The sequence below is a fragment of the Anomaloglossus baeobatrachus genome, chromosome 1 (genome assembly GCF_048569485.1).
Source record: "Anomaloglossus baeobatrachus isolate aAnoBae1 chromosome 1, aAnoBae1.hap1, whole genome shotgun sequence".
Classification (NCBI taxonomy): Eukaryota; Metazoa; Chordata; class Amphibia; order Anura; family Aromobatidae; genus Anomaloglossus; species Anomaloglossus baeobatrachus.
In genome coordinates this window covers 257,329,346-257,353,803 of record NC_134353.1, presented here as the reverse complement: position 1 = coordinate 257,353,803, position 24,458 = coordinate 257,329,346, and the positions used below count along the sequence as shown (strand labels likewise).

At 43.2% G+C, this 24,458-nt stretch overlaps 1 protein-coding gene across 2 annotated transcripts in view; it reads left to right on the top strand.

Annotated features, from left to right (window-relative positions):
- Positions 1-24,458, top strand: part of LEF1 (lymphoid enhancer binding factor 1) — a 228,127-nt gene that overhangs the window by 179,559 nt on the left and 24,110 nt on the right. The window contains exon 10 of one of the 2 annotated variants that reach the window (XM_075349259.1): positions 11,120-11,163. The exons of the other annotated variant lie outside the window; for it this stretch is intronic. Within the exon in view, the coding sequence (XP_075205374.1) occupies positions 11,120-11,157 (38 nt within the window). The 3' untranslated portion in view covers positions 11,158-11,163. The remainder of the gene's footprint in view (positions 1-11,119; positions 11,164-24,458) is intronic. 2 annotated transcript variants of the gene reach the window in all.

The following is a 24,458-nucleotide window of genomic DNA, read 5'->3' as shown; positions in this document are numbered from 1 at the left end:
GTAGAATCAAATAATATCTTTATTGAAAAAATTAATCAGCAAAGTAAACACTAACAAACAAAAAAAGAAAAAGGGGATAAGCCATGAAAATTATTTCCATCCATAAGCAACCCGAAGGCACAATTGTATCACCAATACATAATGGATAAATAAATATATATATTTTGACCACTAGGGGTCCTCAATATAAGGTTAGATATTACACTCCTCTTCAGTCAGTACATAAAGCAATAAATCAGATATGTGGGACAAATCCACCTGTGCAAATAAGGCAAGAAGTAGATAAAATGCACTATATGGGCTGTGTTTCAATAACGAGCTAGAAAAGTATAAATGGCACTGCCAATGTATAATCTATTGCACCAACCCAAGGATGATAAATAGCAGCAGAAAGATAATAATTATTGCACTGACCCAGAGCACCGAAAACCAGCGGTTTTAGCAGCAACAGGACAAGTAATATTGCATTAGCCCGAGGTTCAAAGATGCAGCCATAAAAGCATGAAGAGGCCAGGGGATACAAAAGCGGCCATACGAACCAGTGTCAGGCTGCCAGAATAAAGTGCATGGAGCTTGGAGAAAATAAATACCCTAACGCGCGTTTCGCCAGGGGCTTCTTTCGTCTGCTGCGCTTGGTTTCCTTTGTTGACCACTAAATCCACCGATCTTAATATTGCCCATTTTGAGGTGCTTCTTCAGAGCTTGAACAGCACATATTTAAACCCCAGTCTGCTTTCCAATCTTTGCCTGGGAGAGGCTTTGCAGATTCAGTATAACTACCTTGTGCATTGTTGCTTTGCTCAGTCTCGTCATGGTGTATTTCATTTGACATGAATCCTCTTTTGTAGCAGAGTTTGGATGTTCCTCACCCAGATTTAAGCCTCCTGCACACAAAGCTTTTTGTATGACTGTTTCAACGTCCATATTGAAATATGATCAACATTGCCAGTTTAGTACAATTAAGGCCGCTATGCACGCAACGACATCGCTAACGCGATGTTGTTGGGGTTCACCGAATTCACACATCCGGCCTCGTTAGCGTCGTCGTTGCATGTGAAACGCACGAACGACCGTTTACGAGCAAATTTTCTTACCTGATCGTTGACACGCTGTCCATTTCCCAAATATCGTTGCTGTAGCAGGACGCAGGTTGTTCGTCGTTCCTGCGGCAGCACACATCGCTATGTGTGACACCGCAGTGCAGGAACGAGTAACAACTCGTACCTGCGGCTGCCCGCAATGAGGAAGGAAGGAGGTGGGCGGAATGTTTGTTCCGCTTATCTCCGCCCCTCCGCTTCTATTGGGCGGCCGCTTAGTGACGTCGCTAGGCAGGTAAGTAGTGTGACAGGTCCAAGCGATGTTGTGCGCCACGGGCAGCGATTTGCCCGTGACGCACAACCGACGGGGGCGGGTATGCTTGCTAGCGATATCGATAGCGATATCGCTGCGTGTAAAGCGGCCTTAAGTCATACACCTGGCTATAATCTTACAAAAATCCCTGACTTTGTTCAACTGTACCTAGATTTTTTACTACTTTGAGGGCAAAGGTTGGTCAGTGGTCACACCAAATATTGATTTGATTTCATTTACATTTAGTTAATTGATTTAAAAAAAAAAAGTGTCAATTCTTTATTTTTAAAAACATTGTTACTTTGGCGCATTTTTTCCACACGTTTAAAACGTTTGCACACTACTATACATAATTAGACTGATCTTTTATCACTTTGTAAAACATAATTTCCATGCGAACAAGCTTAGTATATTCCATATTATCAGTTCAAATCCTCTATTAAACTAAAGATCTGTACTTAGAAAACCAAATGTATTTTAGCAGGTATTCATGTTAGGCCAGTAAATCATTACCACAAGTGCACACGCCACATTTTTTGGTGCAGTTTGTTGCCCAAAACTGCATGTCTTTCCTTCTCCCAGCAAAGTCTATGAGAATTCAAAAATACTGTGCGCATATTTTTTTTTTTTAGTTTGCAGTTTTTGATGCACAAAAAAACCCTGCAGCATGTCATTTCTTTGTGTGTTTTGTTTTTTTTTTTATCCCTTTTAGCCATTGATTTCACACAAAAAAAACACTCTTGGGACAAAAACGCACCAAAAACGCATGCGTTTTTTTTGCTGCGTTTCCTGCCATAAAGTGCTGTTTTTTTTCTGTGAACAAATTTGCTGCAGCATGCACATATACCATAATAGTTTCAATGCCTACTTTCATATTGAGAGCCTTCCAGTCCAAGCTTCAGCTTACAGTTTACAAAATAAGCATACACTTCAGGTCCAATTGTCAGTAATTAAGTATTACATGCCTATGTCTAGCCAATAACTGTCAGTCAGACATAGACAGTGATGAACCACCAAAGAAATTCTTTCTTCATAGTTGTTTCAAAGCCATAGAACAAATTTCCATCGTGGTAAAAATGTCTAAAAATATAATTTCATCTATTCATCACAAGTTGCCAGTTTGTATTATTATTATAAGACGTTTGCAGTCTATTCACAGCACATGAGACATTTTGCATAGTGGATTCAGCAAAGAACTACACATCTGGACGTTTCAGGGGCATGTCCTGTAAATGTGTCATTCCTTGCTGAATTCACTCTGTGCAACGTGTTTTGCCATCATGATGGATTGAGATATAAATATAAAGAGAGAATTCCTTCACTAGTTCATCATTGTCCATGTGTCATTGATCGTTATGGTCGAGAGCTTGGCTTGAGAGAATCCAGTGGACTTAAAAGTTGACCACTACTTGTTTATTGATGGCCTATCCCCGGTATACTGTAGGCCATTAATATCTGATCAGTAGGGGTGCAAAACTCTGCACCCCTCCCAACCAGCTGTTACCGACAGCTACCGGAAGATATAAGATGCTGACAAAATACTATTTGAATAAGGGGTGGATCTGCAGTACCAGGCCGTGGCCACTATAGATGTGACGGAGCTGCTGTTTTCCGGCAGCATTTGAGAAGTTCTGGCTGGCCTCGGGAACAGTTGTTCTTCAGGAATACTGCATGTTTCACTTCCATCAATCCGATATTGAAGGCCTATCCTAAGGATTGATGAGAAAGAAAGAAAAAAAAAAAAAGCAGGGGCCAAACACTTTAATGATATTCCACTGTTGCCAATGGAAAATTTGGCGAATTTTGCTAAAGATTAGCCTCCACAATGACACTTCCATTGAACTTAGTTATTTAAAATCATTGAACTTTTTTTTCGATTTAAGCATAAAGCAAAAAAAAAAATAAACACCCCCCCCCCCCCAGAACCTATTAATATTTTTGTGTGTATTGGGTGGCCAGGTCCAGTTGGCAATCTGAAATTGATTGGAAAAATAATCCAACTAAGTTTCATATAATTGCAATCTCGCTTGATAGATCTTTGATTTCCCTACCATCCAACGTACCATGTCCATGGAGGCTACCAGAAAGTCTTCCAACCTTTTGCTTTGAAGAACACAGGGACATGTATTTACAGTAAATCAGCTCAATATACTGTGAAAAAAACATTTTTTCTCAATGTCATATTTTCAGGTTCTGATATTAGAAATTACATTCTCCATCTCCCATACATTTTATAATCTCATAAATGTAGAAAATAAATTATAAATTGAACTTTTGTGCAAAAAAAAAAAGGCCTTTTTCTCTCAAACATTGTTCACAAATTTGTCTAAATCTGTTAGTGAGCACTTTTCTTTTGCCGAGATATTTCATCCACCTCACTGGTGTGGCATATCAAGATGCTGATTAGACAGCATGATTATTGCAAAGGTGTGCCTTACCTGGCCACAATAAAAGGTCAGTCTAAAATATGCAGTTTTATCAAACAGCACAATGTCACAGTTGTTACAAGTTTTGAGGGGCGTGCAACTAGCATGCTGACTGCAGGAATATCCACCAGAGCTGTTGCACTACCATAAGCCATCTCCAAAGGATGTTTTTTTGAGACAATTCGACAGTGCATCCAATTGGCCTCACAACTGCAGGACATGTGTAACCACACCAGCTCAGGACCTGAACATCCAGCATCGTCACCTCCAAGATCATCTGAGACCATCTACCCCAACACCTGCTGCACCAATTTATTTTCATAACCAAAGAGTTTCTACATAAACTGTCAGAAACAGTCTCCATGTGCTCATCCGCTTGTCGTTCTCATTGAGACTCTACACCTAACTGCAGTTTGTTGTAGTAACTGACTTGAGTAGTCAAATTTTCACATTCAATGATGTCTGGCACATTAGAGAGGTGTTCCCTTCACAGATTAATCTCTGGTTTCTTTGTACACTGCAGATGACAGACTGCGTGCATGGTGTTGTGTGGGTGAGCAGTGTGCTGATGTCAATGTTTTGAATCAAGTGGCCCATGGTGGTAGGGTTATGGTATGGGCAGGATTAGGTTATGGACAAGGAACACGGATGCATTTTGTTAATGCCATACTAAATGCACAAAAATAATGTGACGAGAGGCCCATTGTTGTGCCATTTATCCCCCAAACAAAGCTTAAAAAAGTCCCAGTTCTGGCATGGCAAGCATACTCCCCAGACATGTCGCCCATCAAGCATGTTTGGGATGCTCTGCATTGGCGTATACATCAACATGTTCACGTTCCTGCCAATATCCAGCAACTTCGCAGCCATTGAAGAGACGTGGACCAACACTCTACAGGTCACGTTCAACAACCTGTTCAACTCTATGCAAAGATAGATGTGCTACACTGTGTGAGGCAAATGGTGGTGAAATCATAAACTGACCAGCTTTCTGATCAGTCCCTCTCAATACTGTAAAACTATACATTTTAGGGTGGTCTTTTATTGTGGCCAGCCTAAGACACATCTGTGCCATAATCATGCTGTCTTGTCAGCATCTTGACATGCCACACCTGTGAGGTGGACGGATTATCTCAGCAATGAAGAAGTGCTGACTATCACAGATTTAGACAAATTTGTGAACAATATTTGAAAGAAAAAGGCCTTTTGTCCATAGAAAGTTATAAAGTCTTAAATCTTTGGTTTCAGCTCATGAAAAATGGGAGCAAAAACAAGTGTTGTTTTTATATTTTTGTTCAGTGTATATTAGAAACTTTCTGACAATCACTTACAACCCATGGAAAATAACAGACCCTTAAAACGAAGATTAAAGTTAACCCTGGAAACTTTTTGGCCACAAACACACCACAGAAAGTACAAAGATGCTGACATTTAAAATTTTGTCCTGCTCTTGACCTGAAATGACCTTACGGTCTTATTTGGCATGACCATTTGGCTAGTATGTCTTCTATACTGGCTGTTTCTCCCAACAGCTGTCAAGACACCAAACATTATGCAATATTATAGGTTGCATGAAAAGTGACATTTGTTCTGGAGAATGAAAAGAAAAATCACAACTGTAACTTTTGTCATATGCAAAATATATAGGCTACTTACTATAAAGATGGGTGCTGCCGGAGATTAGCAGTGCAAGCTTATCCTATTTCATTCATTGCCCCAGAGCTGTTAGAAATATTGGTACACGCAGGATACAGGGGCTGATTAATACAAAAATGTGCTTGGTGCTTCTTTCAGACAACATAGAAGTTTCATTTTCTTCATCCCACTGCGTTACTCTACTATTTGTGCTACATAGGAATCCAAGAAGCTAAGATTAGTGTTAGGGCGGCTTTGCACACTACGACATCGCAGGTGCGATGTCGGTGGGGTCAAATCGAAAGTGACGCACATCCGCCGTCACTTGCGATGTCGTAGGGTGTAAATCCTAGATGATATGATGAATGAGCGCAAAAGCGTCGTTATCGTATCATCGTTGCAGCCTCCGACATTTCCATAATGCCGATGCCGCGACAGGTACGATGTTGTTCCTCGCTCCTGCGGCAGCACACATCGCTGTGTGTGAAGCTGCAGGAGCGAGAAACATCTCCTTACCTGCCGCCGGCCACAATGCGGAAGGAAGGAGGTGGGCTGGATGTTTACATCCTGCTCATCTCCGCCCCTCCGCCGCTATTGGCCGCCTGCCGTGTGACGTCGCTATGACGCCGCACGACCCGCCCCCTTAGGAAGGAGGCGGGTCGCCGGCCAGAGTGACGGTCACACGGCAGGTGAGTGCATGTGAAGCTGGCGTAGCGATAATTTTCGCTACGCCAGCTATCACGATATCGTACCTGCGACGGGGCGGGGACTATCGCGTGCGACATCGCAGCATCGGCTTGCGATGTCGCAACGTGCAAAGCCCGCCTTAGGCCTAAGCCACACGGCATGAAAATCGGTGCAAATGGAGTGCAATAAAAAATTGCATTCCACTCGGACCAATATTAGCCTATGTGTTAGCACACATGAACAATTTATTTTCTCAGCCCTAATCAGACCGAGAAAACAATCGCAGCATGCTGCGACTGTAATGCGAGACTCTTTCTCTCGCACCCATTCAAGTGTATGGGGCGAGAGAAAAATCGCACTGCACTTGTGGTACACTGGTGTACTTGTGAGTGCAGAGCGAGAATCGCAATAGCTGGCTACGGAGGAGAGAGGGAGATAAATTCCTCCCCTCCTCAGTGCCGGCCTGCCCCCCGCAGCTGAGGTCCGCTCGCACGGACGGACCTCAGTTGCAGGGACACTCGCATGACACTCGGCTCTGCTGTACTGCCAGCATGAGCCGAGTGTCATGCGAGGGGATCGCTGTAATCCCCGTGTGGCCCCAGCCTTACTGTTTGAATAGGTCTTCATGCTCAAGAACTGAAAGCCAATGTTTCTTGCCATGATATAAGTATTATATTTTTTGGTGACTTTGATAGAAATTAGAGTTGTCTCACAAGTAACACATAGGACAGATACCAATTAGAAATGAGCAAATCAATCAAATTTTAGTGAATTTTTGGAATTCGCTAAGTCCGGCAAATTTGTACAACCTGCGATTCACTTTGCGTAAATTGCCTAAAATGGCAGTTTTCATTTGTACACTGCAAAAGATTGCATCAACCATAGAAGGCTCAGGTGATCCTAAGTGCGGCTGATGATGCTTCTATAAAATTCCTTGCAACAATCACATGGAATAACACAGCCAATCGGAAGGGACTATCATAGCCTGTATAAAAGATGAAGCAGAGAATACAGCAGCCATTTGATGCTGAATCTTGATAATTATAAAACTTAAGCCACAGAATTAGGGAGAGCACATTATATAACACTAAATAAACTGTACAGAAGTGGAACAGTAGTTGGGTCATCTGTGCTGCTGACTGATATACAAAAGAATTGTCCAGGATACAATGTAGACTTGATTCATTTTATTCCAATGGGTTTTTTTGACTCGTGATACTGCAGTACAGTAGAATAGCTGACAAGTTTAAACTTTTATCTTTGTGTGATACGCAATTTCACCAGGTGACCAGTCCCCTGCACCTTATTGTCCTTTATCATCAGAGAAGACCCTACTGTGCTTTTTGCTCCTCAGCTTTTTCATACATTCTGTGTGACCTCAATCAGAGCACTAAAGAAAAGTTACATCTTGAGGGCACTTTGACATTACTGTTTGCATTAGTTTTTGAAAGCAGCTTGATGCAGGTCTAGAGACATCAAAATGTTACACATCTATTCAGAGCAGTTTGGGTTTTGTTCTATTTGGAAAAACTAGCAAATTTGAAAAGTTTGGCTCCTCTCTAGTAGTTACCCTTTACACCATGTTCCAAATTATTATGCAACTTGGATTTAAGTGTCATAGCGATTTCATTTTTTTTTTCCCAATGAAACTAATTGATGGTATTGTGTATCACGGTTCTTTGGATCACTGAAATCAATCTCAGATACCTGTGATAATTAGTTTGCCAGGTGAGCCCAATAAAAGGAAAACTGGATGTTCCACAATATTAAGCAGGCCATAGTTTTCAAGTAATATAGGAAAGAAAAAGGATCTCTGTGCTGCCGAAAAGCAGCAAATATTGCAATGCCTTGGACAAGGAATGAAAACATTAGATATTTCACGAAAACTTAAGCGTGATCATCGTATTGTGAAGAGATTTGTGGCTGATTCTGAGCACATGCGTGTTCGTGCTGATAAAGACAGAATGAGGAAGGTTTCTGCCAGGCAAGTCCATCGGATTAAGAGAGCAGCAGCTAAAAAGCCATTACAAACCAGCAAACAAATATTTGAAGCTGCTGGTGCCTCTGGAGTCCCTCGAATTTCAAGGTTTGGATTCTTCAAAGGCTTGCTGTGGTGCATAAACCTACTATTCGGCCACCCCTAACCAGTGCTCACAAGCAGAAACAGTTGCAGTGGGCCCAGACATACATGAAGACTAATTTTCAAGCAGTCTTGTTTACGTATGTGTCGAGCAATCCTGGATGGTCCAGATGGATGGATTAGTGGATGGTTGGTGAATGGCCACCATGTCCCAACAAGGCAGCGACGTCAGCAAGGAGGTGGAGGAGTCATGTTTTGGGCCAGAATCATGGGAGACATCCAATAGGCCCCTTTTAGGGTTCCTGAAGGTGTGAAAAGGACCTTTGCAAAGTATATAGAGTTTCTGACTGACAACTTTCTTCCATGGTACAAAAAGCAGAAACGTGCGTTCAGAAGCAAAATCATCTTCATGCAATGACAATGCACCATCTCATGCTGCAAACACGACGAGTTGAGTTAATGCCAAAGAGCTCAATTTTTGTATCATCTGACCACAGCACCTTCTCCCAATCACTCTCAGAATCATCCAGGTGTTCATTGGCAATCTTCAGACGGGCCTGTAGGTAGGACTTTGCGGGCATTGAAGGATTTTAAGCCATTATGGCATAATGTGTTACCAATGGTTTTCTTGGTGACAGTGGTCCCAGCTGCCTTGAGATCATTATCAAGTTCTCACATGTAGTTTTAGGCTGATCTCTCATCTTCCTTATTATCCTGGATACTCCACAAGGGGAAATATTGCACGATGCCCCAGATCGATATCAATTGACACTCATTTTGTATTTCTTCCATTTTCTTACTATTGCACCAACAGTTGTCTCCTTCTCACCCAGTGTCTTACTTATGGTTTTGTAGCCCATGCCAGCCTTGTGCAGGTCTATGATCTTGTCCCTGACATCCTTAGAAAGCTTTTGGTCTTGCCCATGTAGAGGTTAGAGTCTGACTGATTGAGTCTGTGGACAGGAGCCCTTCATACAGGTGATAATTAAGACAGCTGTCTTAAATGCAGGTAACGAGTTCATTAGTAACGTCTATTTGGTGTGTAGAAGCCAGAACTCCTAATAGTTTGTAGGGGATCAAATACTTATTACTCTCTTCAAAATGCAAATACATTTATATAATTTTATACAATATGATTTTCTGGATTTTATTTTGGATATTCTATCTCTCACTGTTAATTTTAACGTACCCTTAAATTTATAGACTGTTTATCTCTGTCAGTGGGCAAACTTACAAAATCAGCAAGGGATCAAATACTTATTTCCTTTTCTGTATTTGCTCAATATTTTTTCCTTTTTGCTAGGGAGCAGAACTTACAAGAAATTATTCATTGGATGAAAGTATGTAAGACTCCATGTTAGCTGGTCTCTTTTAGATGAACCAGTACTTTCTCTATTTAGTCTTAGGAGTACTTCTCACATAGTGAGATCGCTGCTGAGTCACGTTTTTTGTGACGCACCAGTGACCTAATTAGCGATCTCGCTGTGTGTGACACTGAGTAGCGATCTGGTCCCTGCTGTGAAATCGCTGCTCGTTACACACACTGCTGGTTCATTTTTTGGACGTTGCTCTCCCGCTGTGAAGCACATATCGCTGTGTTTGACAGCGAGAGAGCAACGATCTGAATGTGCAGGGAGCAGGAGCCGGCTTCTGGCACCCTTCGGTAAGCTGTAACCAAGGTAAATATCGGGTTACCAAGCTAAGCGCTTTACTTGGTTACCCAATATTTACCTTGGTTACTAGCGTCCGCCGCTCTCAGGCTGCCAGTGCCGGCTCCCTGCTCCCTGTACACGTAGCCAGAGTACACATCAGGTAAATAAGCAAAGCGGTTTGCTTATTAACACGATGTGTACTCTGGCTAGGAGTGCAGGGAGCCAGCGCTAAGCGGTGTGCGCTGGTAACCAAGCGAAGTGCTTTGCTTGGTTACCCGATATTTACCTTAGTTACCAAGCGCAGCATCGCTTCCACGCGTCGCTGTGGGCTGGTCACTGGTTGCTGGTGAGATCTGCCTGATTGACAGCTCACCAGCGACCATGTAGCGACGCACCAGCGATCCTGACCAGGTCAGTTCGCTGCTGGTGTGATCGCTGGAGCATCGCTAAAGTGTGACGGTACCTTTAGGGGCAGGAAGTGAAACTTTGAATTTACTCTCACTCCACTGTGACACTTGTATGTGATCACTTTATACTCTTTCAATCGGCCTTTCCCCCATACATTAGCGCTTCCTAAATATTTGTATAAGTTAAAAGATCGAACAGTAAATATTTCATGTCCTTTCAAAATGAGTGACCATATCAAAAATAATAAAACATTTCAAATTTTGTGATAGATATAGGTGTGTGTGTGTGTGTGTGTGTGTGTGTGTGTGTGTGTGTATAAAAATATATAATGCATTGATCTATGCTGTGTTTGAGAACATAAACTGTTGAGACATGAGGGTCTGTCTTAAACTTGTGTTCTTTAAGTATAAGGGACACCATAGAGGAGATGGGTGTCACCTATTTACGTATATACGGTTCCTGACTAGTGTTTTTTAGGTAGCAAATTAATATATTTTACGAAAAACATGAAATCATTTTCTATCTCTAGTTCTGTAATTGTATGCAGGTAAAGATTATTTAAAGGTCACTAAAGGATTGCCACATGGGTTTTATTGACTTCACACCTAGCTGCTGACCAACAAGGATGACCTTTATGCATTTATAGAGGAATAGATGGCCCTTTATACAGTATTAATGTATACGGGAGACCTATATATAGCTGTAGAAGTATGTACGTGTATGTGTGTGTGTGTGTGTGTGTGTATATATAAATTCTGTATTAATACAATGGCAATTAATAGCAAAACATTGAAGGCTGGTATAACAACCATTATTTCAAGTTTATATTTTTTGCAATATTTCAATCAACAACTTTGTTAAAAGACACAAATTTTCTACAGGTGCAGGCCCACCAAGAATGACAGCCGCCTACATCTGAAGCATGGTAAGAACTTCTCTTTGGCTCTTATATTGTTATTAGATGGGATGAGCCTTGTATTGAACTTCCCATCTATCTTAAGCTAATTGTTCATCTGCTAAAGAGACCGGCTACTTTCTTAATATGGAAAAGTTTTTATCAGATCTGTTATAGAAGGTGATTGAGTTAAAATATCACCGGTTTAAAATGATACATTTTCACAATGGTTTTTATACCGGCTTTGTCAAAGTTGTAGGACTTTACTATTGTAAAAACACATCATAAAAGCATCACTTTCACACTTAGGACAATTTATCTGATATCTCCAGCCTCTGAATCTAAAGAATATTTTGAAATCCAGAATGAGGTTTGAGATGTTTGTGTTTCTTTACATTTTCCTATGCTGTACAGTTTTTAATGTAACTGTTCCCTGTACCTACAGTGGGTATGGAAAGTATTCAGACCCCTTTACATTTTTCCCTCTTTGTTTCATTGTAGCCATTTGGTACATTCAAAAAAAGTTCATTTTTTTTCCCCTTATTGTACACTCTGCACCCCATCTTGAAAGAAAACAACAGAAATGTAGATTTTTTTTGCAAATTTATTAAACAAGAAAAATTGAAATATCACAGGGTCATAAGTATTCAGACCATTTGCACAGTATTGAGCTATTACTTTCTTCCATCGCTCTACTGCATCTCTGCAGCTCTGCCACAGTAATCTTGGGGTTCTTCTTTACCTCTCTCACCAAGGTGCTTCTTCCACGATTGCTCAGTTTGGCTCGACGGCCAGGTCTAGGAAGAGTTCTGGTGGTCCCAAACTTTTTCCATTTAAGGCCACTGTGCGCTTAGGTACCTTGAGCACTGCAGAAATTCTTTTGTAACCTTGGCCAGATCTGTGCCTTGCCACAATTCTGTCTCTGAGCTCCTTGGGCAGTTCCTTTGACCTCATGATTCTCTTTTGGTGTGACATACACTGTGAGTTGTGAGGTCGTATATATAGACAGGTGTGTGCCTTTCCAAATAAAGTCCTATCCGTTCAATTAAACACAGCTGAACTCCAATGAAGGAGTAGAACCATCTCAAGGAGGATCACTAGGAAATGGACAGCATGTGACTTAAATATGAGTGTCTGAGTAATGAGTCTGAATACTTATGACCATGTGATATTTCAGTTTTTCTTGTTTAATAAATTTACAAAGATTTTCTACATTTCTGTTTTTTTCTATCATGATGGGGTGCAGAGTGTACATTAATGAGAAGAAAATTAACTTTTCTGAATTTACCAAATGGCTGCAATGAAACAGAGTGAAAAATTTAAAGAGGTCTGAATACTTTCCGCACCCACTGTAAAGCAAAGTTCCCATAATATCATGTAGGACTGCAAGAAATTTCCAAGTGCATGTGGGGTAACCTAGATATTTGCTTGCGAATCACAAACTGTTTTGTAGTAGCCTATGCATTTAGATTTTCAAGCAAAGATCAACAAAGCAAAATGCCCAAAGGCCCTAGTACATGTTAGGTAAATGTTGGCCGATCCCTTCAATGTTACTGAATCGGCCTGCCATCTAACGTGTTTGGGAGGCTCCTGGCTGAATTCTCACAACATAATCTGATGGGGGGGTCAATGATTTGATCCTTTTGGTTTCCGTGAAAGAAGTAGCAGCCAAAGAAGTCTGGCAGCAGCTCGTTCATAGAAGAACACAGGAGTGCTCGGCAAGATCCAGCATTCTTGTATATGGGGGAGTTGGGGGAGAGAGCTGTCAGCCGAACAATCATTCCACTTCCAGCTGTCTAATGTGCCTGGCCGCTTCCAACAAACTATAGAATATTTTAATGGTCTATTTACAGATATGATCACCACCATAGATGTTTTGGTACATTAACCACTAGAAAAGTGTGAAAATAACATTGGCTTTAATGGATTCTGTAGTTAGTAAATTATATATGAGATGAGGTCATGGGTCAATATGTTATCGTAGACTTTAAGACCCCAGGTAACTAAAATTTGCATAGACATGGAATAAACATTAAAAGCGAATGCTATTATTTTACTCCGAAGCAAAGTATACACATTATGAAGCTAAAGAAGCCTAACAATACTTATATTCTTAACACCGATGACATGTAAAAGTCATCAGTCTGACTAAGCTACAGTATATAGTCCGTCATTAGTCTATGATTAATAGAGTCTGAGTAAAGACTCCAGACACAGACCGTCTCAGCTAATCACAAAGAAGAGCGTCTCCATATTGGCTACCATGTGATGTTGACATTGCCGAGCAGCATTCCAGACCACTGGCTCCTGAAATCTTTAAGGTACAGCCAAATTCATGTTACTGCCTGTTCCTTTGAGCCAGGACATATTTGTAAATGTATGTACGTAATTTGCGAATTTGTTTTCCAGTTGTTTAAGCACTCTCCCTCTTTCCTTACCAAGTCTATAAAGTGGAATCTTAGAATGGTAGGCATTTCCTTTCATCTGGCACTGGTCCATTGTTTACGGTCTGTGTGGTCTGACTCCTTGCAACATGCCACTCTCGAGAAGGACCTTCTCTTTTTTTAATAAAGACATCTGTTAAGATCCGGACAAAGACGTTCTGTTGAGAGTCCTCACACACTGCAGGAAACTAGTTTGCAGTGTGCTGGGGATATTTCACACAGCGCTAAAAGTTCTGTGGGCATTAAATAGTGAGAAATATTTCTTTGGCAGTTTTTTACTTTTTCCCCCAAAATTTCCAGGAACACGATGTGCTAATTTTTGTCTGCACACTGCTTACTACTTGTCTGCTTGCTCGACATATGGAAACCATGTGTCTATTTACATGAGCAGTATTACTGAAGAGCGTTGTGTATACACACACTTTATATCCCTGTATTACAGGCCTGGTAAGTGCCATACTCTTCTGGTGTAACATATTGGATTATTTTACATGTCAACGTATTGGCAAGCAAATTCAAGCACATTTATTTTCCTTATGGGCAGCATCTTTCAACCTGGTTACCTCAACATTTTGGGGCCACTTATACCCATTTATCCCTCCTTGCAAACCATTCAATATTTTGACACATAACAGTTAATCTGAACCATCTCATGGGAATAAATGAGTGCAGACTTTATTTCTTGCCATCGCTGATTTTGTAAAATTAGTGTTCTATATAGGAATATAGAGAGATAGATAGCTGTTAATTATGAGAAAAGCTCTGTGTAATTTCTCTCATTGTGCCAAAGCTAGTAGTTTCACAATCTCCCCAGTTGTCTTTAATCATAGTAGAAAGTTTGCCTTTCTTTAGTTGTGGATACTAATGAAACCCACAAGGGAATGTTGCACCACAATTATTTGCAGGCTTATTGACTTAAGCACTATCACATACGAAATTATACTCCACCACTCCGTCCCTCCTGTTATTGACTCTTTTGTGTCTAAAGTATAAGCTTTATATATATAAATTGTAGATTCACATTGAAGGCAACAAAGCTCATAAAGAGAATGCCAAGAGTGTGCAAAGTAGTAATGAAAGCAAAAGGTGGCTACTTTGAAGAACCTAGAATATAAGACATATTTTCAGTTGTTTCACACTTTTTTGTTAAGTATTTCATTCCACATGTGTTAATTCATAGTTTTGATGCCTTCAATGTGAATCTACTATTTTCAGAGTCATGAAAATAAAGAAAACTCTTTGAATAAGAAGGTGTGTCCAAACTTTTGGTCTGTACTGTACATTATAAAATTAGTGTCTTCATAGATAATTGGGACTCTGTACAGTGCTGTGGAATATGATGGCACAATATGAGCAAAACCTATTCAAGTAACTAAATAAAAAGGGGTTGGCCTTTTAACAAGTACATTTCAATTGATTTACATCCGAATAATAACAAGTGCCACAATTCAGTGTATCTAAAAAACATGTTTCCCCTGTGCTGATATAATCTTTTAAATGTGCCCCTGCTATGTACTGTGTAATACCCGTGTCTGACCGTACAGGGACATGGTCTGATCATACCACAGATCCTGGGCAGGGGAGGAAGCAAAAGTATAAAGACATTATAGCATGGGATCCCAGTTGCTGGTTTCTGTTAGGTAAAATGTGTTTAATTAAAAAAGGCCTTTTGTTGATGTACTGGTCCAGAAGAAGAGGTCTTTGACCTTGAAACGCGTAGACCGATGAAATAAAAAGATTAGTATCCTTCATCAACGTTTCTACAGTTTCATATGTGGCTGATGCGTGGCTTTAACCCCTTCTATATAACTCTTGAATGTTCTTCCACGTGGGGCTGCAGCAGACGCCAGGATCTCATGCGTATTAGTAGTTGTGACTTTCACAACTATACTAGGTGAGTGTATATTTTCCATATATACCACACTGTCCTTTTGGTGTTACACTATTAGCGCTTCTTAATTTTAGATATACATTGACCTCGTAGAGAAGGGGATCTGTGGTTCTGTAAGGGGGTGGTCGAGCCCCTTCCCTTGGAGTCGTTGAACATGTTGTTGTTATGTAATGTTGCTTGAAAATATGTCTATATAGCAATAAGGTTTAGATGGTAGGCAGATGTAGTAGCAGTGTTAGTCATGTTAGCTAGTGAAATATTTGGTAAGGTATTGCTATGTGGGGTTCTTGCATAGGTCGCCCTGACTATAAAATTAGTTCAGGGGCATTAATACCTGAGAATATAATTAACTTCTCTATTAGGGGCTAGTGATAGGATAGGGTAAGTTATTGATAGGTTACATAGGGAAGGCTTGGTGGTGCTCGTGGGGAAGTTATGTCCCCATGCATAACGAGCTGTTGCCCTGATAACAACTGTGGCAGACGGAGGATTGTGAAGATTGGAATAATGGCAGTTGGGAGACCGACCTCTGAGAGAGAGAACGGACATGTAGCTGTGGCCAAGGTAGAAAGAATATCCCAGAGGGTTTCACGGTCCAAGGACTGAAGGACCTGGCTACTGTAATGTTCAGTGAGTGCAGCAGTCTATGAGGAAGTGAAGGATTACCCTGAAGTGTAACATATTATGGAAAAACCTGTGAACGAGTTGATGCCAAGTAAAGAAGTGCTGTTATCAGGTAGCACTCCATCATAGTAGATTTGTATGCAACAGACCCACAACCCTAATTTTGGTAGGGGTGCCAGTGCAAGTTACTGAAGACCACATCTGGCAAGGACTACTGCGTCCTGTTCTGTCACTATGGCCAGAGAAGTGCCTTGTGTTCCAGATGCTACCCTATTCACATCTCTTTTCTAAATAGAGGAGGTGGGGGGAAAAAGGGGTAGCTAGTAGTGACAGAGAAGAACCTTGTGCTCTTGAACGCTTGGGAAGGTTTCACCCTGGATAGTCAACTCTACTCACTTCACCTTTTAGGCTTGGAGTCTAGTTGTTAAAGCCTGATTCTCCGAACCCGTCGATTTGAGGCCACTCCATATGGAGGCTGGTCTCTAGCCTCAGCATTCTTTAGCATTCAGTGTCCCAGTCAGCATTTAAAGATAATGCTATCTTGACTTTAGTCTATTTTCTCCTCCACAAGTCACCCACTGCTTTCGACCTTCACAACCTAGAGCCTAAAGCCCACTTTACACGTTGCAATTAGTTGTACAATCGCATTTGCGATGTGACACGCCCAGGTTGCATACGGGATCTATGAGATTTCACGTTGGTCGTTCATTTGCTGTCACACGTGCGTTAGTAGTCTATGTTAAATTGGTCAATTTTGTGTGCGATCCTTTAGATCATGTGTTCTGTGACGTATGCATTGAGCACCTTTTTTTTTTTTTTATTTATTGACTTGCCAAGCGTGTGTAATGTGTAGGGATGCGTTTTTTACTATGTCATCTGCCATTCAGCTCTGCTACATGGCCGCTAACAGCAGACACAGACAGCCATGTAGCAGAGCTGAATGGCAGATGACAGCAGACACAGACAGAGCCGCACTGTCAGAATGAACTCGGGTGAACTTAACCCGACTTCATTGTGATGCTGCGGCTCTGTCTGTGTCGCGCCCTGATTAGCGGTCACCAGTGAAGACTCACCGGTGACCGCTAATCTCCTGAGTAACTGAAGTTAGCAGCCCTCTCTCATATACTCACCGATCCCCGGCGCTGCACGGCTTTCTCACTGCTCCGGCGGCTTTTACTGTTTTGAAAAAGCCGGCCGCCCATTAAACAATTTCGTATTCCCTGCTTTCCCCGCCCACCAGCGCCTATGATTGGTTACAGTGAGACACGCCCCCACTCTGAGTGACAGGTGTCACACTGCACCCAATCACAGCAGCCGGTGGGCGTGTCTATACTGTGTAGTGAAATAAATAATTAAATAATTAAAAAAAACGGCGTGCGGTTCCCCCCATTTTTAAAACCAGCCAGATAAAGCCATACGGCTGAAGGCTGGTATTCTCAGGATGGGGAGCTCCACGTTATGGGGAGCCCCCCACCCTAACAATATCAGCCAACAGCCGCCCAGAATTGCCGCATGCATTAGATGCGACAGTTCTGGGACTGTACCCGGCTCTTCCCGATTTACCCTGGTGCGTTGGCAAATCGGGGTAATAAGGAGTTATTGGCAGCCCATAGCTGCCAATAAGTCCTAGATTAATCATGTCAGGCGTCTATGAGACACCCTCCATGATTAATCTGTAAGTTACAGTAAATAAACACACACACCAGAAAAAAATCCTTTATTAGAAATAAAAACACACACATATACCCTGGTTCACCACTTTAATCAGCCCCAAAAAGCCCTCCTTGTCCGGCGTAATCCAGGATGATCCAGCGTCGCATCCAGCGCAGCTGCATGGAGGTGACCGGAGCTGCAGCACACACAGCCGCTCCGGTCACCTCCACACAGCAAATGAACACAGCCGCGCGATCAGCTGCTGTCACTGAGGTTACCCGCGGCCACCGCTGCATCCACCGGTGGCCGCGGGTAACCTCAGTGACAGCTCAGCTGATCGCGCGGCTGTCTTCATTTGCTGCATGGAGGTGACCGGAGCGGCGGTGTCTGCTGCGGCTCCGGTCACCTCCATGCAGCTGCGGTGGAAGCGACGCTGGATCATCCTGGATTACGCCGGACAAGGAGGGCTTTTTGGGGCTGATTAAAGTGGTGAACCAGGGTATATGTTTGTGTTTTTATTTCTAATAAAGGATTTTTTTCTGGTGTGTGTGTTTATTTACTGTAACTTACAGATTAATCATGGAGGGTGTCTCATAGACGCTTGACATGATTAATCTAGGACTTATTGGCAGCTATGGGCTGCCAATAACTCCTTATTACCCCGATTTGCCAACGCACCAGGGTAAATCGGGAAGAGCCGGGTACAGTCCCAGAACTGTCGCATCTAATGCATGCGGCAATTCTGGGCGGCTGTTGGCTGATATTGTTAGGGTGGGGGGCTCCCCATAACGTGGAGCTCCCCATCCTGAGAATACCAGCCTTCAGCCGTATGGCTTTATCTGGCTGGTTTTAAAAATGGGGGGAACCGCACGCCGTTTTTTTAAATTATTTAATTATTTCACTACACAGTATAGACACGCCCACCGGCTGCTGTGATTGGGTGCAGTGTGACACCTGTCACTCAGAGTGGGGGCGTGTCTCACTGTAACCAATCATAGGCGCTGGTGGGCGGGGAAAGCAGGGAATACGAAATTGTTTAATGGGCGGCCGGCTTTTTCAAAACAGTAAAAGCCGCCGGAGCAGTGTGAATGCCGTGCAGCGCCAGGGATCGGGGATCGGTGAGTATATGAGAGAGGGGGATAGACTGACATGGACTGAGAGTGAGGGACAGAGAAAGTGACGGACTGACAGAGATTAGTGCATGACAGACATTGTGAGGCGCTTCAGAACGCAGCTTTTCAGCTGCGCTCTGAAGCAGACCTTTTTTAAGCTGCGGTGCAGAGCGCACACCTGCGCACATAGCATCAGACAACAAAATCGTATGAGGGATGTCACACGTTACAATTGACTAGGTTCGTGCAACAAAACGCTCAATTCTAGAGAATGATACGATGTGTTTGCGATCACCGGTTTTGCGTTCAATCCTGATCGCATGTAGCTGTCACACGCAGATACCTCACAAACGATGCCGGATGTGCGTCACTTACAACTTGACCCCAACGACGGATTGTGAGATATATTGAAGCGTGTGTAGCGGGCTTTAGGGTACCTTCACACTTTAGCGATGCAGCAGCGATCCGACCAGCGATCTGACCTGGTCAGGATCGCTGCTGCATCGCTACATGGTCGCTGGTGAGCTGTCAAACAGGCAGATCTCACCAGCGACCAGTGACCAGCCCCCAGCCAGCAGCGACGTGCAAGCGACGCTGCGCTTGCACGGAGCCGGCGTCTGGAAGCTCCGGACACTGGTAACTAAGGTAAACATCGTGTATGGTTACCCGATGTTTACCTTAGTTACCAGCTCACACCGCTTAGCTTTGCGTGTGCAGGGAGCAGCAGCCGGCACTGGCAGCGTAAGAGCTGCGGAGGCTGGTAACGAAGGTAAATATCGGGTAACCACCTTGGTTACCCGATGTTTACCTTGGTTACAGCTTACCGCAGGCTGTCAGACGCCGGCTCCTGCTCCCTGCACATTCAGGATTGTTGCTCTCTCGCTGTCACACACAGCGATGTGTGCTTATCAGCGGGAGAGCAACAATAAAAAAACGAACCAGCACTGTGTGTAACGAGCAGCGATCTCACAGCAGGGGCCAGATCGCTGCTCAGTGTCACACACAGCGAGATCGCTAATGAGGTCACAAAAAACGTGACTCAGCAACGATCTCAGTAGCGATCTCGCTGTGTGTGAAGTACCCCTTTAAGCTGGGGTCACACTAAACGACAGCGACAACGACGTCGCTGTTACGTCACCATTTTCTGTGACGTATCAGCGACCTTGTAAGTCGTTCTTATGATCGCTGCTTAGCTGTCAAACAGCAGCCGAAGCAGCGATCATAACGACAGTGCTGCAACATGTGCAGAGAGCAGGGAGCCGCGCACACTGCTTAGCGCTGGCTCCCTACTCTCCCAGCTACAGTACACATCGGGTTAATTACACGATGTGTACTGCAGCTACATGTGCAGAGAGCAGGAGCCGGCACTGGCACCGTGAGAGCGGCGGAGGCTGGTAACGAAGGTAAATATCGGGTAACCACCTTGGTTACCCGATGTTTACCTTGGTTACAGCTTACCGCAGCTGCCAGATGCCGGCTCCTGCTCCCTGCTCGCTTCATTTCGTCGCTCTCGCTGTCACACAGCGATCTGTGCGTCACAGCGGGAGAGCGACGACCAAAAAATGAAGCTGGACATTCAGCAACGAGCGGCGACCTCACAGCAGGGGCCAGCTCGTTGCTGGATGTCACACACAGCGACGGGACGTTGCTGCAACGTCACAGAAAATGGTGACGTAGCAGCGACGTCGTTGTCGCTGTGTGTGACACCACCTTTAGGGTACCGTCACACTTTAGCGACGCAGCAGCGATCCCACCAGCGATCTGACCTGGTCAGGATCGCTTCTGCATCGCTACATGGTCGCTGGTGAGCTGTCAAACGGGCAGATCTCACCACCGACCAGTGACCAGCCCCCAGCCAGCAGCGACGTGCAAGCGACGCTGCGCTTGCACGGAGCCGGCGTCTGGAAGCTGCGGACACTGGTAACTATGGTAAACATCGGGTATGGTTACCCGATGTTTACCTTAGTTACCAGCGCACACTGCTTAGCTTTGCGTGTGCAGGGAGCAGCAGCCGGCACTGGCAGCGTAAGAGCTGCGGAGGCTGGTAACGAAGGTAAATATCGGGTAACCACCTTGGTTACCCGATGTTTACCTTGGTTACAGCTTACCGCAGGCTGTCAGACGCCGGCTCCTGCTCCCTGCACATTCAGGATTGTTGCTCTCTCGCTGTCACACACAGCGATGTGTGCTTATCAGCGGGAGAGCAACAATAAAAAAACGAACCAGGGCTGTGTGTAACGAGCAGCGATCGCACAGCTGGGCCAGATCGCTGCTCAGTGTCACACACAGCGAGATCGCTAATGAGGTCACTGCTGTGTCACAAAAAACGTGACTCAGCAGCGATCTCAGTAGCGATCTCGCTGTGTGTGAAGTACCCCTTAGTCCATATCTATTGCACACTAGTTCTTCACTAACTCTTTCAGAAGGAACTGCCTCCTACCCTATCAACTTACCCCTCCCATTGTGGGCTAGTCCCAACACTTAACTACTTCTGACCCTGCTCACTACCTATTGGTGCAGAACTCAACCCCCTGCAAGGACTGTGCACAACATCATATGTGAAACATTATAGCATACCATATTCCATGTAGTCCCACTCTACATTACACATCAAGACATCACAATACATCATGCATTGAATTAGACAGGCAAACCTCACATCACATTACATTGTCACAATTAACATGGCACATTATTTACAAAAGACGCAGGACATTATTCAAATTACCCTACATGATGATACAATAACGGGACTAGGTGTCTTTATGGGAAGGAAAGTGACAGTCCTTACAGAGAGACATGGGCAGGGTATGCAAGTCTAATACCCAACCACCACTAAACTAGACACAGAAATGAAAGCATCAAGACTCGTCCAAGAAATATCTGAAGACTGATTTTTTTAAAGGTTTAACCCTGCTGTTCTGTTCCCATGTACTATACACTTGTATTGCTCCCGGGTCACTATGACTTGAACAGAACAGCAGGGTTAAGGATGGATGAGATTAGAATGAGCACTGATAGAGAAGATGGATGGACCCGTGGCTGGATCAGTAACAGGCACCGACCTCTATATCTCAACTCTTAACGCCAGCAAGATGGTGGGGTAGTACTATGGACTGGTATTATTAAAGATGAGCTAGTTGGAACTTTTCAGGTTTAAAGGAATTGTCTAGGTTTATCATGGAAGTCTGCAGTCACTTTATGTGACTGCAGACTCCTAAATCCTCACATCGCACAAAGCACATGCTGTCAGGATTCTCTGAGATCAGCACGAGGAGCGGGAGGCCATGTGACCGCAAGTATGCGATATTCATACTTCCAGCCACATTCTGACTAGATGCCTGTGGCTTGCTCAATACAAGAATTGAACAATGCCGCGCATGTCAATGCAGCTGGAAGTAGGCACAGCCCATACCACCCAGTCTCGTCAACGGTTGTGAGCACCGTGAGGATTCACAAGTCTGTAATCACATAGTGACTGCAGACTTTCGGGAAAAATCTGGACAACCCCTTTTAAGCAGGGCTGTGGAGTCGGAGTCTGAGTCGGAGCTCATTTTGTCGGAGTCGGTATAAAATGCACCGACTCCGACTCCTAAAATATATAATAAATTGGGGACAGTAGTGCAAGGCAGAATGTGCTGAATATTTTACTAAATAATAACATTTAGTATAATGCTTATATTTAAGTGAAAAATTTATTGTAGTACAATGTAAACATCAGACATTTTAATTATTTTTATGATACAATAATCAAGATATTTAGAACATAAAATATATTTATTGGAATACAACTTTAGAACACAAAAAACTGTAATAAATTGTAAATATGTAATACAATATGTTATATATATATATATATATATATATATATATATATATATATATATATATATATATATATATATATATATATATATATATATATATATATATATATATATATATATATATATATATAGACTGGTCGGATGGGAGTCTCCGTTTTCCGGGTCCCGTGCCTCCTCTTTTGGCCATCTTTGTCATCCTTTTGAAGCTAGTGTGGATGACGCGTTCTATGTCACCTACACTAGCTGACAGTGAGGTCCTGCACAGGCGCTCTTTGATCTGCCCTGCTCAGCAGATCAAAGTGCGCTTGCGCAGGACCTCCCTATCTGCTAGTGTAGATGATGTAGAACGCGTCATCCACACTAGCTTCAAAATGAGGACAAAAATGGCCGAAAGAGGAGGCACGGGACCCGGAAAACGGAGACTCCCATCCGACCAGTCTGCTCTGAATCAACTGTTAGGTAAGTGTTAGGCTACATGCGCACGCTGCAGTGTTTTCTGCATACAAACTGCACCCAAACTGCAAACAAAACTGCACCTTGTCAGAGAGACCTTGGAAATGTAAAAAAAAAATGCTTGTAATGTAGGTGCCTTTCTGGTGCGTTTTTGACAGCATGCGTATTTGTGACAAATGATGACAAAAACGGTAGAAGAATTAACCAGCTTCAACTTTTTTGTCACAAACTTTTGATAAAAAAACGCTGACAAACGGCAATGTGCGAACAGCAAATCTGACATCTCACAGACTTTGCTGGGAAGTCATATGTCAGAAAGTTCTGACAACAAAACTGCACCGAAAAAGGGAAAAAAAAACGCAGCGTGCTCATGTAGCCTTATACACATCCGGTGACAGGTTACCTTTAACGTTAAAGGCACAAATTCCAGTTTTGATAGTAATTAAAGCACTAAAGGTTGTACATTGACCCAAGCAATTTATCGCCCATCTATTTAATCCCTACCAATTGCGAATGGGAACTTGTATCCCCTGTTTTTTCCTGTAGAGCAGCTAATTCATTCAAGTCTGTTGATGACAGCACAACTCTTGCTTGTCTACATCCATATATCAGCTTTGTATAGGAACGGCAGAGCACATGCGTGACCTGCTGCTCCATTCCAATCCTTGGGGCTTCCATCTTACTTTTAGAGAAGAGTGAGGAGCCCAGGTCCCCTCTTCTGTCAATCAGTAGGTTCATTGTAATAGCTTAAAGAGGTTGTCCTCTATTTTTACATTGATGGCCTAACCATAGGATAGGTCATCAATGTCTGATCAGCCGGGGTCTGACAACAAGCACCCCTGCCGATCAGCTATTCTCTGAGCCGGCGGCAGCAGCAGGCAGCGACAAATGCTCATTTCTGGAACTGTCCCATTTTCTTATTGCTCTACTAGTAGCACTGGCCGGCTACTACACATTCACCTCCTATTGATATAAAAGCGGTGTGGATGTGCAGTACCCGATCATGGCTGCTATCAGTTGATGAGTCAATGCCGGTCCTGAGCATTTCTGGTCACCTGCTGTCGCCATTGGCATGTAAAATGGCTGATCGGTGGGGGTGCGGGATGTCGGACTCCGGCCAATCAGACATTGAAGACCTATCCCAAGGATAGGCCATCAATGTAAGAGTAGTGGACAACCTCTTTAATTATACTAGAATCGTCCTTTAGGTTTTGTTGAGATTAACTCCTGCCTGTATAGTTTGAATAAATGAATCCACATTGATTTCTATTTCCTAACTCTATATATTTGTGCCGAGATTTGTAAATTGTGTTTGGGTTGA